The 18,324-nt window shown below is 41.7% G+C and overlaps 1 protein-coding gene across 5 annotated transcripts in view; it reads left to right on the forward strand.

Moving 5' to 3' along the window:
• Positions 1-18,324, forward strand: part of TAOK3 (TAO kinase 3) — a 1,265,547-nt gene that overhangs the window by 1,138,667 nt on the left and 108,556 nt on the right. For all 5 annotated transcript variants that reach the window (XM_078667094.1, XM_078667097.1, XM_078667098.1 and 2 more), the window contains one exon: positions 4,932-5,135. In XM_078667094.1, coding sequence (XP_078523220.1) covers positions 4,932-5,135 — 204 coding nt within the window. The remainder of the gene's footprint in view (positions 1-4,931; positions 5,136-18,324) is intronic.

Consider the following 18,324-nt stretch of genomic DNA (forward strand, 5'->3'; position numbering starts at 1 on the left):
GTGGGAACGCAGCCGCCCCATGTACTGTTGCGCCTGGAGGCCTGGGCGGGGGGACAGCATGAGTGAAGTCCCGGGCTTGCCCTTACTTGCGAATTGATCCTTTAGGTCTACACGGCCATACACAAGACAGGCAGCGCTTTTGGCGGGGGCGTTGGGGCTTGCAGCGACAGTAGCTGGTGACCTGCCCCTTCCATGGGACTACTATAGCGGAGGCATAGGCCAACTCTGTGCACTATAGATGCCAAACGTAACCTCTTGGCCTTCATCATAGACCGCATGAAGGAAAGGGTGGATAAACATGATGATTGCCTGGATCAGCCTGAGACCATAGTCTCTGATATAGACAAACAGGCAAAAAGAAACAAATAACTACTTAAGATGGAGAAAGTTCTTGAAATATTTAGAGCCAAGAATGAAGATTTAGGGGCGCTTTCGAGATGTAACAACCTAAGGATCATCAGGGTCCCAGAGTCCACGGCCATAGACCATATGGAAGAGTACGTAACAAAGATGCTCCGGACTTGTTTGGAGAGGCCTTGTCACCTGTATTCATAGTCGAACGTGCCCACTGCTTTTTGGTACGCAAGCTGCCACTGGGCACGCCGGCTCGCCCTATCATAGCACGCGTTCTGACATTTAAGGACAGGGACACAGTGCTGCGTCTCTTCTGAGAGCACAGAGAAATACAATTTCAAGTAAACCTGATCTCTTTTTCCCCGGACTTCACCATCTTCGTCCAGACTGCCCACATGAAATTTCTTCCCGCCAAGAAGCTCTTCCAAACGGCCGAGATAAAATACACCCTACTCTACCTTGCCAAACAGAGAATCATGTATGAGGGCAGGGCTCACCACTTTACTGACGCTAAAGCTGCCCTCCAATCTGCCAAAGGAATGTCTGCAAAGTCGCTCCGGAGTTCCCAGCGGAGACAGGAAATTGCTCACTTAGACGACAATTACCTAACTTGGACTTAAAAGACCCGCTGCATAATATGGAATGCTGTGTGCGACACAGCTACTGCTTGATGCGGGACCCCGCATGGGTCTCCGATTGCAATTATAACTGTTTAAGCATCCCCGCTCTAACGCAGGTGGGAACACTTTAAGGGTACGTTCACCATGTTTCCGCCACCCAGCCAGAAACACCATGCAAGAAAAGGCACCGATATGTCTCCCCACGGCTCGGGGCCAATGGATTGTGGACAATGATCCGCCCAAAAAAACGTAACAATGGGCATACTGCTGCGGACAAACTGCAGCTCTCTCACTCAACCAAAGGCTACGCCTCATACATTTTACATTTCTGCACAGATCATACCGTACACCTATACAGCTACACCACATGGGTCTGAGAGAAGAGGCGAAATATGGACGCTCTATGATGCCTCAAGCCTCCTTTTTAACACCTTGCCTGGGAATGCCCCAAAATTGCAGAGTATTGGAAAGCAGTGCATCACACCCTCCAACAAATCACTGGGAACCCTTTAACACAGACACCAGCAGTAAGCCTCCTGTGGTACGTTAAAGAGGAACCACCTGAACATAGGCGTTTGATCGCTATGCTCCTACTACTGGTCAGTACAAAAGTACTGAAGACGACTGTAATGCCAGAAACCGGTCCTCGGAAGCTTGTTTCTGGTCCAGGAAATGCATGGCTTGGCAGTTCGGGCTGGACTGTTCCCATGAGGCACAGGGTCAGACTGATTTGCATATGGCCATGTCTGAACTGGGGTGGCAGAGTGGGCTAAAGAACGGTGATGGATTAAACCCAGATCTTTTGACTGGGTGTGAGTGTTTGATTGATTCAGATGCTTCGTCCATCACCACCCCCTTTTGTACCCCTACTACTGGTCAAGCGCCAAGTAGCCAAACACTATGAGGGAAAACCCCACCATGGGTTGCTGCATGATGCAGTCTTTTGCCATGAACAGTTAGCTGCTTATTGGAAAACGACTGCCACCTACGACCCGCCCCAAAGATGTATGGAAGCCTCTCCTGACATATTTAAGATCGAGGGACATGTCCACACCACAGGATCAGCCCAGCAACACTTAGGAGACATAGTACTAGGAAGTTTCAGGTAGAGCAAGGCAGTATGGGTGGTACAATGGGTCTTAGCGTGATCCTTGACATAATGTACCTTATTGAAGTGCCTCATGGAAGTGACTTTTATAGATATTTATTGGACTTATGAAATGTCAATCATTGCAGCACTTGGCAGGATAGACCAGGCTTTGGGACTCTGAGAATAAATGTACCTGACATACTTGTTTCTTACTCCACCTTTCCTTCTCCTTTCCCTTGTCCTTTCTTCCCCTTCCTTCTTATACCCGCCACCATCCTCCACCCTCCTTATCCCAATTGACTGGCTGCTGTAACTGTTGAGGCTCCAGCCTTGTTTGCACTGTTATTTGAAATGCCTGTAAAGAGAATTAAAAAGAAAAGATCTGGTGTACACTGGTCAAGAAGATCAGTGAGCCCATTCCACCAGGGCTAAATCAGCTGCCACTGAAATGGAATGAAGAATACCTGTTCTTGTCTGCCAGGCTGCAACATGGACGTTAGTGCATATGTTCATAAAGGACACCTTTCTTTGCAGCTAGGTCCAGTGGGAATGACATTTTGTCCTCTCGCTTCATCAAGACTTTTTGGTCTCAACTCACTTCACAGAACCTCCACCTTGGTTGATACTCCTTCGGTATCTATTCTAAGGTGAGGAGTCTGCAGTTAGATGTATCAGAAGAACAAGAATAGGAGCTTACCTTTGGTACTGCTCCTTCTGTTGGCTACTCTATCTAAACACAGATTCTTCACTGCTGTTCCCACTCCAGTTCTCTCTTTTTAACATATAACAAGATTTCAAATAATGTCTCCATACACTGTTACCCGAATTGTTCTGAAGGTGCAGAAAGTTAAAAAAGAAAAAAATTAAATCATCATGCAGGGGTGGTACTTAAATGCTTCTTGGCAAAAGTACTTCCAGGGTAGTATGGAGTCTGCGCAAAGCTGTGTGATGCCACCTGCTGGCCAATGAGAGCACTGCTACAAATTTCTCCAGATCTGTTGTGGTCCATGGGGGATATTCTCAGGAGAGGAATCTATGGTTAGGTATATTATCCACCAGAAAGTGCAGCAGTGAAGGTAACTCGCTTGTTCTTCTGACTAAAGCACTTACAAACTTTAAAGATCGAGAAATCCTTTGCAGTTACCAACAGCTCTGCTAAAGTTATAGGCAGGCAAACATGCATTAGCATACAGTGGAAATAAATCTTGTTAACTTATATATATTTTGAGTGACTGTAGATCGTTTTCCACTGGTTATTGGTTTGGTTATGCACATCAGGAGCATTAGGAAGTGCAAAAATGGGTTGCTGGGTTGGTTGTTGGAATATAGAATGAAAACTGGAACACACTCTGATCAGCTTTGTCTTGCAGAATATTAATTCCTTCCTGAAGTAGTGTCGGTATACCACATTAACCAAGAGAATTGGTAATTATTCTTCTGAGACGCAGGACATGATCACCTGTTGTGCTGTCCCCTACATCTATGTACTACATAGCAGCAGGTTTCCTTCCTCTACAAGGGTGAAAGTGTCATCTTTGAGCGTTGTGTAAAGCACATAACATGGCATGGATATCGGCTCACATGCTGAAGTAGTTTGCTCAGGCTCTGCTAAATAAAGTATTTTGCTACGCACAAGCAGCTATACCTTTGCTATGTTTTAGTGTTTCCATATATCTGCTGACAGGGGGGCACTGGGTGGGTAGCATAGGTAAAAGATGCTCACATATGTTTGACTGGTTATCAGATAGTTATTTTACTGGTTGTCCCATAATAATTGCCTCAAGCGCAAATCTGATAAAACAGAAATTCTTTTCTTTGGTGCTAAGCACACGCCTGATTCTTGCAACTGGTGGCCAGCTGAATTTGGGCTCCCTTCTTTGCCCGCTATGACTGTAAGAAATGCGGGTTTTACATTTTATTCTGACCTTTCTTTCAAACCCCAAATTAAGGCAGTATCAGATAGCCGTTCAGCTATACTCCAATCTCTAAAAAGAATGCTGCACTTGGTTCCTGAAGATACTCATAAGACTATTGTTCGCTCATTAGTTCCCTCTCAATTGGATTATGCAAATAGTCTATATTTGGGTCTGCTGGCGTATCTGATTCAGGGCCTTCAGACAATTCAGAATGGAGCTGCCTGTCTGATTTTGAATATTCTTGTACATTTATCAGTGACTGCTTACTTAAGGCAACTACATTGTTTCCCTGTAACCAAACAGATCCAATTCAAGGTGCTAATTTTTGTCTTTAGAGTATTCGAACATAAAGGACCTCTTTGTCTAAGGAGGAGTTTAAGGCTTACCGTCAGGCGAGATCTTTAAGATCTAATAATCTAAAGCTACTCCAACTTCCTCAGTTTCGCAGAGTTAGGAGCAGAGGGGGATCTTTTGTTTAGCTCATTTCTAAGCTTTGGACCGCTCAGTCATCACCTTGTGCCTTCCGAAAGTGTTTTTAGCAAGCACTTTAAAACTTTTCTCTTTAATTCCTATTCTGGGATAGGCTGTCGGTTAGTTTTGTTACAGGACTCATGATGCGACTGCTGTGATGCTCCTTCGGAAGCAGTTTTGTGCTTTATACAATTCAATATAATAACATTTATAGTCCCTTTCATCCTGGCAGCTCCACTCCACTTCCCTTCCCCCTCCTTGACTCCACCCTGTAAGCGCAGTCCGAGAGAGAAGCACTGATGTATTGGAACTGTGGGATATTTAAGGAGATGGAGACATTCTTACCCAAGTTTCAACTGAAAATGAAGTTTACTTAAGGTGTGCAAAAAATTATTGGTTACCTTGCACCTGCTCAAAATATCCTACAATGTATCTATTATCTATGTATTGATGTTTCTTTTATTGATATCTAAAACATAGGAGATGAATGAGGACCACAGCACGCCCAAGAAGGAGAAACAAGATCGTATATCCAAGCATAAGGAGAACATGCAGCACACACAAGCTGAGGAGGAGGCCCAGCTTCTTGGCCAGCAGAGACTATATTATGAGAAGAACTGTCGGCACTTCAAGCGCAAGATAATGATAAAAAGGCATGAGACTGAGCAGCAGCACATAAGAGAGGTAATGTATTGCGCCAGATTTCCCCAAAGCTATCAGTACCCACAAGATGGAATGCTACTGTACATAGTTGACTGTACTTAGTAGATCAGTTAGCTGTTGTGTGCTCTATCAATTGTTATACAGGTAGAAGTGGATGTGGGTAGGGCGGTCTATACATGTGCAGCAGAGCTTCAGAATTAACTGTATTTTTATCTCGCTCTGCATTTGTCTCAAGGCGGGACACTATTTTTCCAGGATGGAATTACATTTCTGCATTCCTGGCCTAGCTCTGCCCAGTGAGGAAAACCCAATTCTTGTAGGAAAGCAAGTGTAGATCTGCTTTATTTTTGCCTCACCAGCCAGGATGGTGTAGCAGACATATTATATTATTTCACCCTATGTGAAAGTGTGGCAGTTCATTCACAGCACATGTGCTCATTTGCAATGCTTTATACATGTGACTGTGTGATCGGGATATCTGGAAGAATTTCAGTTCGCTAGTATCCTTTTTTCAGATTTTACAAGCTGGTCTACAACATAAATAACTACAACATTAATATTTTTGTACATGAGCATTACCAGACTCACATGAATTCATCCGATACATGTCTGAGAGATTGAAGTGGGAAATAACAGCATTTTAGTATACAAGTTAATTCATACCTATTAACACGATGTGCATATTGAAATGTTTGCTTCTGTTTATATATACAAAACAGCAACTGGATCTCTTCCCGGGTTTTCGTGTCCATCCTGTGCAGCCACTATATTACTCCTACATTGAAGATAACTTCGGAGGCAGTCAGTGATGTTTAAATAATTATACATGCAAAACAATAAAATATGTACCAGCACATTAAAAGAAACTCAGAATAAAATGACATCATAAAGAGCAACAACAGTTTAAACAGCACTTAGCTAATAAGAGAAATGTTTATGCAGGTTAGATCTGAATGTCATTTGTGTGTCATCTCGCACATAAAAGAATATCGTATTTAAACACTGGTAAGCATCTAACGCATTTATCTGTGAAATTCTTAAATGTTCTATTACAGGAATAAAACAAAGAGGCAAGAGAATGTGTGACTGCAAAAAGATGATGCAATTCAGGGAATTGTAAGTGTTCAGAAGAAGATGAAAATTAATTTAGAAAACAGCAGAGTTCAGTAAAATAATAGACAATAAATCAGTTGCCAGCGAAGACAGACATTTTTCAAGTGCAGCCTCAATTCTGGATAAGATGTTCTCCAGTATTAAATCTTTCATAGATTCACATGCTTGTACCTTCCCCATCGTCATGGTGGGAGTCTCATGGTATAGAAAACAAATAGCAGTATAAAGAAACAACTGCACTAATACCATACAAATTCATTATACTTAGTAACCCAGTACCATCATTATAAATACCGTCCAAAGAGACCCCAGCCCAGAGATCACAATCCCCAGCAGATCCACCATACCTTAGATTTCCAACCGCCGTCGTGTGAGAAGGAGTCTCCCTGAGTTATGCTCAGTTTGCTCCTTGGTGAACTTTTGAACTGTTTTTTTCGTGGCGCATTTTTGCTCTGGAACAGAGGTATTGCCTTTTTTCTTCGATTGTAAAATGTCTGACAGCTCTAAGAAAAGGCTTTTCATACCTTGTAGATCTTGTGGGAAGGCCAGACTGTTCTCGGAGGACCCCCACAAAGATTGCTTATACTGCCTTCATCCTAAGCATGTCCCTAAGAAGTGCAAGCATTGTAGAACCTTTCCTGCAAAAACACTGAGGGATAGAGAGGCATGTTTGCTTTTATGGCTTCAAAAGAAAAGGCCATATCTGACTGGTTCGGAGGAGGAAAAGGCTCATTCCACTCCCAAAAGAAAGGTGGAGCCTTCTGAGTCAAAAACTGACTCTAAAAAACCAAAGATCTGTAAATCTAAGGACAAGGAGTCCGCATCCTCTTCAGTGCCTTACAATCATTGGAAGAAAACTACGGAGACGAAGGCTCCGTCAGACCCGTCGACGAAAGTAAAGGTGTCTATGGTGCTTACACCAACGAAGACGTTGACTACTATGACGGTAACTTTAATAACGACGACAACTTTGTCGACTGCGATGACAACGACACCGTCGATGACTGTTCTGACAAGTACCTCGTCGTCGACTACGGCTCAGTCGACGACTTTCAAGTCTCCAATTTCTCAAAGAGCGTTGACATCTATTTCTATTAAAAGGTATCCACCGTCGTCGGGCTCGTTGACGGAAAGAAAAAGATCACTGCTGATTCCTGAAGCAGGAAAGCCCATTTTACCTTGGACAAAAATGTCACCCCTTACTTCATCCAACTTGCTAGAAATGCAGGAATCAGAGGAGGATGATCCTTACGGGGACGCTTACAGTCCATCTCAACTTAAAATAAAAAGCCAAGACACAGATGAATAGGAATACCGGGGACAATCCAAGGTGGCACAAGAGGACTTCTCTTTAAAAGATCTCCCTCTGTCAGGCACAAAGAGATATGAATCTTTTCAAGATTCTTACGAGTATGAGGAGGAAGAGGCTAACCCCCAATGGCCAGGGACAAGTCTACATCCATGTCAATATCACTGGTAACGGATCTGAGACACATGATCACAGATTACTACCGACGCTTCCCGGAAGCTTATGCTCCCTCATCTGACACCACAATTAAAACGCATAGTGCAGCCCAGGCTGTGAACATACAAACACCACAAACCTAGCAGAAACTACCACCTCCAAAGGTGATTACCATCAGAAACGACTATGTAGAAAGCGAGGTCGAAGACCAAACAGAGGGAGGAGAATTAACACATGACGATCCTGTGCGGGATGAATGGGACCAATATATTGCTACATCATCTCCCCCTCCATCACCCTCTCAAGCAAACTCCCTGCTGGAGGATATCGTGGGATTCCACGAGCTCCTGGAAAGATCCTAAAAACGATTTGATCTCCCTCTTCCAGTAAAAGAAATAGAATGTTTCTTATATGACTTTAAGGATTCAGCTAGGAAGTCAATCAGGACTATCCCTGTGGCGGTTATATATGGGAAGAAGGCTTAAAAATGATGAGAAACCCAGCCTCCATTTCAGCCTCAATCCTGAGAGTTGAAAAGAAATATAAAGCCCCCGAATCGTCCCCGGCATGCCTGATAGGTCATCCTAAACCAGATTCAGTAGTGATGCAGGCGGCTCAAAGACATTCGAAAAACCCCACAACTGCATGCTCAGCTCCTCCAGACAGAGAAGGGAGAAAGCTGGATGATGCAGGAAAGCGTTTTGTGTCATGGCAGCCGTTTCCATCAAAGCCTCTAATGCGCTGGCCATAGTCAGTCGATATGTGGTCAGAACTGGCACCTTTATTATCATATCTTCCGGATGATAAGAAGGAAGAAGCCGCACAAATCCTCCAAGATGGCGAGCGAGAGACCTCTCAGATGATCGACATTTCCATGGATATATCTGCAGTGGCTTTTAGACAGCCGTGGCACTCCGCAGGCAGGGCTGGCTTAAGCCCACCTCGTTCAGACCGGAAGTGCAAGCAAAAACTGTTGATATACTCTTCGATGGGGAAAATCTCTGTGGCAAGCAAGTGGAAGATGCCCTTCAAGGGATAAAAAAGGTTACAGATACGGCTCGAGCCTTGGGGTCTCTGCAACAAAACAGATTTCAGTCCTTTCAGGGCAGAGGAACAAGAGGTCATTATCAACAATGGCCATCCTTTCAATCATATCGGTACCAGCCTTTTCAACAGCAGGGGTATCACAGTTTTCCAATACACAACAATTTCGATCATCTAGTGCCCCTTATCAGCAGCTGACGAACAGAAGAAAGTCCTCTGTGAGGGGAAAACCTCAGTACTCTTAATAGGAGACAGTGACAATTTCAAGGCGCCAACCACCTCGATATCAAACAATCCTCACCGGACCCATTACCTCTCTCACTTTTACCACCAATGGTTGTCAATAACATCAGACAGATGGGTGTTGGACATTATTCATCAAGCTCACACCCTAGACTTTGTCCAAAGACCACCGGACCGACCTCCCATTCCCAGAAAACAGCATCATCTTTCGGCCCTAAAGAGAGAGGTTCTTCCTCTTTCTTTACTCATAAAAGGCGCAACAGAGGAGGTCCCTTATCTACTGCGAGGGAAAGGATTCTACTCGCACTTTTTCCTTATATGGAAAAAAACAAACTACCAAGTGGAGGCAGGTGATGGATCTACAAGGTTTAAACAAATTTATCAGGAAACAGTCTTTCAGCATGTTATCTCTGCAAGATATATAGCTGATGCAGATCAGAGGAGAATATATGACATCTTTAGATCTATTAATGCATACTTCCATATCCCAATACACGTCGAGCACAGACGGTATCTCAGGTTCGAGGTGGTAGGGCGCCACTACCAGTTCAGAATGTTGCCCTTTGGCCTCATGTCCGCACCAAGAGTGTTCACGGAGTGCATGGCACCAGTGACGGCACATTTACGTCAGCAAGGTCACCAGGTAAATCCATATTTTGACGATTGGCTGGTCAAGGGCCCATCGTATCAGGACACTCAAGAATCATTGGAAAGTTGCATGAACCTTTTCGTAACACTGGGTTTAAAGATAAACGTAGAGAAATCATCTCTAGTTCTGTCCCTGACTCTCCAGTTTTCTAGGGTCTGTATTGAAAACTAAAGAAGCAAAGGAGTACCCATCGGAGGAGCGCATCCAGAAAATCTTGAAACTGAGTTCCCAGTTGAAAAAAAGAAAGTCTGCTTCAGTGAGGATATTCAAGTCCATGCTGGGGATGCTTTCATCCTCTAGTTCCGAATTGCCGCCTTCACATGAGGCCTCTTCAAGAACTTCTCAACCTGCAATGGGTGCAACATCAAGGATCTTTCGATGATCTGATAGTCATCAATCCTCTGATAAAGAATGGTGGAGAATAAGATTTTTTTTTCCAGAAGGCTAGCTCTTCGAGCCCAAACTCCCAGTTATGTAATGACAACGGACGCCTCGCTACAGGGATGGGGAGCACATCTTAAAGACCTGGAAATACAAGGCCATTGGAACAAACAGGACACAAAGCCGCACCTCAACCTGTTAGAACTAAGGCCTACAAGCATTTCTGCCCAGGATTCAAGATTCCCCAGTCCTAGTCAGGACAGACAGTACGACAACTTTGTTTTATCTGTTAAAACAAGGAGGAACGAGATCGAAACCCTTATCTGCACAAGCACAAGAACTCTGCAGTGGCTTGTAAAGCATAATATCACTCTGCAAGTTTAGCATGTCCCAGGAATTCAAAACACACGAGCAGACTCGCTAAGTAGATCGACAACCCTATGTCACGAATGGGAACTGGATCAAGGTCAACTATTGCAAATATTTCGCCTCTGGGGCACCCCAGGATTAGACCTGTTTGCCACTCTAAGCAACTAAAAATGCAAGCAGTTTGCCAGCAGGTTACCTCAGCGAAGCTCATGGGGGAATACTCTTTACCTTCGCTGGACAGGGTTGTTTGCGTATGCATTTCCACTTTTCCCTTTGATTCCAAAGGTACTCAGGAAAATGAAATTGGAACCATTTCACTTGATCCTCATAGCCCCGGCATGGCGGAGACAGTTCTGGTTTCTCGGAGCTTCTACAGATGTCGGTGGCTCCTTGGGTACAGTTTCCCCTGGTACACGATCTGATTTCAATGAACAAAGGTCAGGTGCTTCATCCCCAATTGGACTCGCTAAATTTATCAGCCTGGAACCTCATGAGCACGAAGTCTAATCTCTGAATATCCCTCAGGAATGCCGAGATATTCTCTCTCGCTCTCGAGCAGTTTCCACCAATAAGACATATGCGGCATAGTGGAAAAGGTTTTGTTAATGGTGTTTGGATCAATCTTTGCACCCCTTGCTATCATCTCCAGAACAAATTCTTCCATATCTTTTAAATTTAGCCAAAGCAGGGCTTTCTCTCTCATCTGTGAAGGTGCATCTGCAGCAATCTCAAGATATTGCAGAAGACCAACTCAGCCTTCTCTTTCGTCTCAGAGAGTGATAAGAGTTCATGAAGGGCCTTTTCAGGGTGTTCCTTCCTATTAAACTTCTGTCAGTGCCCTGGCAGCTTAACACAATCTTAACACAGCTGATGAAGTCACCTTTCGAAACGATTCACAAAGCTGACCTTAAGTTCGTATCATGGAAGGTGGCTTTACTCCTGGCATTGACGTCAGCCAGAAGAGTCCGTGAGATTCAGGCTTTTTCTATAGCAAAATCTTTTTTACAGTTCAAAGCAGACAGAATAATCCTTAGAACAAATCCAAAATGTATTCCAAAAGTTCCAACGTATTTTCACCTCAACAAACCTTTTGTGTTACCTACATATTTTAAAAACCCATCTTCTACAGCAGAAAGATCTCTTCACACATTGGATATCAAAAGATGTCTAAAATTTTATATAGACAGAACAATATCCTTTTAGAAAAATATATCAACTGTCAATTGCTTTCGCTGCCCCCTGGAAAGGTTTGGCATTATCCAGATCTAGTATTTCCAGATGAATAGCCTCGGCTATTACTTTCTGTCACAAAAAGGCTGGAAGGCCTCTACCCTCAACAGTTCAAGCTCATTCAACAAGAAAGAAGGCGACTTCTGCCGCATTGCCGGGAGTGTTGCTCCCGGACATTTGCAGAGCGGCAACGTGGTTAAATGTCCATACAGCTACCAGACACTACTTTCTTGACACAGCTTGGAAAACGAATCCAGCGGTGGGACAAGCGGTGGTGCACCGCCCGTTTCTTTAAGGTATTTTCATACATTTGAAAGAATTTTTTTTTTTTTCTGGTAGTGATAAAATGTGATTTATTGGTGTAAATTTCGTAACATGTTTATGCTTCTAGATAGTACTGTTGTACATGCTGAGACACACAATCCACTCTATAATCCAGAAGATCTAGTAGTCTTGAAAAATACACTATTTGATACTTAGGAAATAGAGATTTCTACCCGGGAAATGCTTTTTATGGAGGAGATACTGCTCTCTATTCTGATACAAGCATGTGAATCAATGAAAGATTCAATAGTGGAGAAGAAACAAGTTACTTACCTGTACACTGTGGTTCTCCAGTATTGATATCTTTCATAGATTCACATGCAGCCCACCCGCCTCCCTGTTTCTAGGGTAGAACACTTTTACCACTTGATGCTTCCTTACCTCACACTAGGGCTGGAAATCTGAGGTATGGTGGCTCTGCTGGGAATTGTGATCTCACGGCTGGCTTCTCATTGGTTGGTATTTAGACCATATAATGATGGTACTGGGTTACTAAGTATAATGCATTCGTATGGTATTAGTGCAGTTTTTTCTTTACACTGCTATTTATTTTCTATACCGTGAGACTCCCACCATGACGACGGGAAAATACAAGCATGTAAATTTATGAAAGATATCAATACTGGAGAACCACAGTGTACAGGTAAGTAAATAGTTTATTTGGTTGTATGCAGCCACATGACATTTTACAAGAATGTTGGGATGAGCCACGCATTTCTGTATTTGGGAAATAAGAAAGGGATTAAAAATTCACTAGTTCCCATGAGACAATTTGTTTAATAAATAGTGTTGCTAAGATTGTTTTAATTCTTTACATGTGCTATTGTAATGCTATTTCATTGTACAGAAAGGGCAGGATTAATGTAAACAAACCCATTAAGTACTTTCTTTACCTAATGATGCAAACTTGACTTGGACTCACTTGCACTGATGAGTCGACATTCGTAACGTGTATTAGATAGTGTTTAATGAGACTTCCTAAGGGCTCTAATGGCAGAATTTGGATAGGCCGTTCTTTACTTAATGCAGTTTTACTATTCAGTAGCTCTGAAGGCAAGACTACTATAGAACAAATGTTTTATGTGTAAAACTTAGGGTAAAGCAGAGTGGCACATTAGGGTGACCACTTTTAACTTTTCTTTTCACTTTGTGCTTTAGACAACTCAGGAATGCTATTAAGGAATTGGCATATAATGTTTTGGTACACATTTGCTTTATAGGAGTGTCAGTAGGCCTTTATTGGCTAAGGGGTGTGGTTATCTTTGTAGCAAGCAAAAGAAAGTCAGTCCCCCACAGAGGCAGCCGTGCTCTTAATCCAGAAATGTTACATTTAGTTATGGAAAAACATTATAGTCTACAGAACAAGGAATATTGGAAGATAAAAGTTGGGCAGAAAGCAGTCAATCGTGGAAGTGTACCACATTTTCATATAAAGTAATGAAATACTAAAGAGTAACTTAGAGAAACAGATTCTAGCAATCGCCTTTTAGTAAATACCAAATGCCCTTAAGTTTTCTACTTAAGTGCTTGAATGCTGTTTGTGTGACGTAAACCTATTGTTACTTTTATACAACACTTAACATATATCCAAAAGTAGTTATTTTTTCTTGTTGTTCTACATCAACCAAATCATGTGAAGTGTCATAAGTCCATTACAGTCAGTTGTCACATGCAGCTGCATGATGAGGGTATTGCCTTCATTCAGCAGTTTAATTATATGCATTGTCTTCAACAAAAGGCCTGTAGAAAATCTCATAGTAAAACACAGAGAAATTGTATTGCCAAGATATAATTTTGTAGATAGTAGGTTTATCAAAACCTTTAGCCAAAATCGCATGATGTTGTAATGCTATAACCTGATTTCTCAGCATCCAACAAAGGTATTTCAAGGACAGCAATACTTTTTTGTGATGATATTGATATTGAAACATGTGGGCACTAGGTTCACATATGTAGGAATTTAAAATGCATATAAATGTAAAGAGCTTTTGATCAATAAAAATACACTAAATTAATATATAAAACAGACCAGACCAAAAATGTAACAGGCTGAGTTTCACAATGGGGGAGAGAGACTTTGACATAAAAATGATTATGCTCTTGTATTCTTATTCCTGTGGCAAGCTTTATAATTTAGAATGCAGATTATCTTTTAAAAATAAAGTGCTGTCTGCATACAAGTTATACATTTTGAAAGTTAACAAAGCTTAAAATGTGACGACTGAAAGGGGGTGATATTTCTCTGCCTACCATGATATGGAGACAGCATCTCTTTAAAAAGTTGAAACTTTTTATCAGTTCAAATTTTGAAGCAGTTTTAGATAAGAGAAACTCCCTCATGACATGGAACTATAAGAGAGTGTAAGAATACAGATATGTGGCTGAAAAGTCCCTAGGAGTAGTGTTTGATACTTTGAGGAATCCTAAGTATCCTTCACATTTTTCAGGAACTGAATAGGGAGAGTGATGGAAACAAAGCAACATACTGATATGTTGTACAGTGATGTGCATTTACAGTGCTAAAACATAATTTGTATCTTCTATGATTTAACTTAGTATATCAATTTAGAATTCTGCTTTACCAGTTGGCTAACAATGTCTTTAGAACATATTGTAAGGAGTAGTCCCTGTTTTGACTTTCTGGAAGAAACATTTGAATTAGGTAACATAGATTATAGAGAAAAATCTAAAAGGGGTTTGGATGAAGATCTTGATTTGAAACTTCGGTTACAGATATTTATCATTATACAAAATTTCCTTTGACCGTAATATATTGTTTCACGTATATTAGAAGAGACCTGGGAAATAATAAGAAAGATGAGGTAGAACAAAGATCATAACGGCTATGTGTATCAAAGTCCCCGACCTTGGCTCATGGTTTTGCTGTTTGTCCTTATTTACCTCCTTTGGTTGAGGGAAGTGACTTGACAAAATGCTAGCACATTCTTGAGGGAGCACATGTTTGAAGACAGTTTAGAATGTAGGCTTGAGTCTACTGGATTGATTTTTATGCAGCAACATTAGCATGATTATTAATTGCAATATGTTGGTGGAATTTAAAAGCACCAACAAATAGAGGACTATATGCTGAGCTAATATTTAAAAAAGTGTAAAGATATATTGTTGTATTTGTGTTGTACCTTGAACATATCGACAAAATAAATACTAAAAATATCACAAGTTGCTCATGCATTAACCACAATGTTTAACTGTTAATGCTGCAATGTTTTGGATGTCTCTGGCCTAGTCAGTAGGAGATGCTAGACAAAGTACCATGTTTGTCAGAGTCTCAAACTGCAATTACATCTGCCAACCTCTTACTGGACACATAGGAATACAGCTAGCTATCTGCATTATATCCTTTCACAAAAGGATACCTCATAAGCGCATTCTGCAAGTAGCAGTAAAAAAACATGATCAGGGAAAATGTTAATTGGGCATTGGATAAAATATGTAGTAGTAATAAAATACTACTTAAGTGCCATGCGCCCCTCTTCAAACTACTAACTCTCTTCCTATAAAAAGCTTTTTAAAAGTCTCAAGACAAATACCGTAGTCTGGTAGTATATTTATCTTGGATGTACCAACCAAACTAACCATATAAGACTCATGGCAGATACATACTCTTCCATCTTTGGCACTATGCCAACCCATCCACAAATGCACTTTAGTGCCCTATCAAAGGTATGAAGCACTATATGAATTTAACTGCAATATAATAAAAAGCTTTCAATGTCCTTGACTGCATAAATATGCAGAAACACCATACTGCTACTGGAGAATGTAATTTCCTCCATGTAGCCTCCCGTCTTCCACACAGTTTGTCAGTACGTTGCTTCCTTGAATACATGGGCGGTCGAGTGTGAACTGGCTTGATACTTTGAGGAGAACACAGATTTTTTGCCTATTCCGCTGTTTTGTTTATTGAAAACATGACTCACTGGCTACACTGGCTTGTGCAGGAAGTAGGCAAGGTAGGAAGGAACAGGTCCGGAGGACATCGAGTCACAACTACTTTAAGGCCAACAGATACCTCAGAAGTAACACACAAACCTCTTAAAGCCTATCTCAATGTTGCAGCAAGACTCATAACAGGTTCTAGGAAATTTGACCACATATCGCCACACCTGGAAGCACTCAACTGGCTACCCTACGAGGCTCGAACCCACCTAAAAATGGCCTGCATCACACACAAGGCGCTACACCACAACACCCCCCAGTACCTACCCCAAAAACGTACCCTATCTGGAGGAAACAGACATTCAAGGAGCGCTAACAAGCTACTTCTGAAACCCTCACGTTTCAAAAAGTCTAAAACTTCCAACAGAGCATTCTCTGGGGCAGCGCCAAGAATTTGGAACTCCCTTCCCCCACACATCAGAAAAATCTCTATGCCTCTCCTCAAAAAGGAAGCAAAATTATTCCTGATGAGCAAATTTCTACCTTAAATCAGTACAACCACGACACAAGATCGGCAAACCCCAAACTACCTCTACTCTTGGGTTCCGCGTATTTAAGACCTACATGAACTTAAATTGTATTTTACCGCCCAGACCATTTCTTCTCAATGCTGCCACGAGAAATGAAGACTCACACGAACTTGAATGGTCTTTTATTACTCAGAACAAGTCTTCTAAATGCTGCTGCTACTTGTTATTTGCGGACTGTTTCTTTGTATGCAATGTTCCCCTTTGAATGTGTTCACCTGACGCGCTTATGTAAAGCGCTCTGATACCCTAGCTTGGGTCTGGTTCACGCTCTATAAAAATAAAAAAATAAAGGAGGGGGCCTCAGTCACTACAGACTACACTGATTTCTCAAGGAGGATGTCTGTAGTCCATCTTAACACTAGTTCAGAGGCTTGTACCTCACAGTAGTCAGTCAGCTGTCACCAGCCGTCATTGTGGTCATGGACAAGAATTGGGGACTGTAGACATGTTTGATAAAAAAAGAGTTCAAATTTAGACCCCTACATCCACCTGTGCGGCATACTTGGCTGGTCACCTACATATTCATGCCAATCCCCTGCCAGGTGATTTGTGAGTCAAGTCTGTCATAAATAGGGTAACCATAAATTTAGCTAGGGTTAATGTCAGGGAGTTTGACTCTACAATGAGACCATTATGTTAATTTGCATACTAAGGCTACTTTGCCATCTTTAGTAGAGGAAGCTGTAGCTAGAGTTTGGGAAGGTTGTCGCCCCACAGAAAAATGCAAGGGTACAAATGTGCACATAGAAGTGAGTGGAGGGGAAGCAATCATCTGCGGGATGGTTATGCAAAGGATGGAAAATACAGCAGGTTATTGGTCCACAAGAATGATTCAGTTTTGTTATATCCTGACAAATAATCGTGAGAGGGTTTTTTTTAACCACTAAACAAATATTATTTCATTCTATATTAATGATCTAACATATACACATTAGTGTCACAGATTTTTCTAGGAGACTTCAATCTCCACTAGATTAATGTGAATGATCATGCTGTAAGCTGTTTTAAATCCTTCTTGTCAGATCAAGATCTGACCCAATTCCGTGATAGTCCAACCCACAACAAGGGAGAGACATTAGACCTCATCCTAGCTAAACGAACAATGTCTCATTGGCCTCCATTATCCCCTGTGATTGGACTGACCATTACAGCATCTTCTTCTCTATCAATATTGAGGTGACTCAGAAAAGATGCTAACCTACAAAAACAAAACAATGAAAAGGAATATCCAAAATATCAACCCTATCGGCTTAGTATACTGATGCAACTCTGACCTGATTTCCAAGACCGGCATGGTTGATGTTCATGACCTCACAGACTTTTAAAATTCCACTATGCTTGAAATACTTTACTCAACAGCTCACCTCCAAGTGAAAAACATTTCCATCAAAATCTCCAAACCAATGTTCAATGAGAATCTGAATTCTGATCAGCGCAAGCTAAGGTCAGCTTAATGAATATGGAAATTGGTACCCTCCATTGAACACCTAAATCACCTTAGAGCGCTGAGGAATACATACAACAGGAAAATCTTAAAGACTAAGGCGGACTTCTTTAGAACCCAGCTGAACCAAGCCATTAATAGTTCGAAAAAATTATTTGAAATAGTCTAACAAAAATCACTCAATACACCAAACGCTATGGAACTAAGAGAATCGGCTACCCCTAGCTGCGAGGAAAATGCCAATTTCTTCCTAGGAAAAACAGAACCCATTGAATACAACATACAATCTAAGAATGTCCTTCCACAAGCTGCTGAACATGAGTCTACATTTTACTCACAGATCAAGGACCAATTTAGTATACCGATAGAAACTCCAAAAAACAACACCTTCAGGCTCTACACTGAAAACAAAATCTATAACACTCTTCCAGCGATTAATTCCCCCAATCACTTCACTG

Source organism: Lissotriton helveticus, chromosome 11 (genome assembly GCF_964261635.1).
Source record: "Lissotriton helveticus chromosome 11, aLisHel1.1, whole genome shotgun sequence".
Lineage (NCBI taxonomy): Eukaryota > Metazoa > Chordata > Amphibia > Caudata > Salamandridae > Lissotriton > Lissotriton helveticus.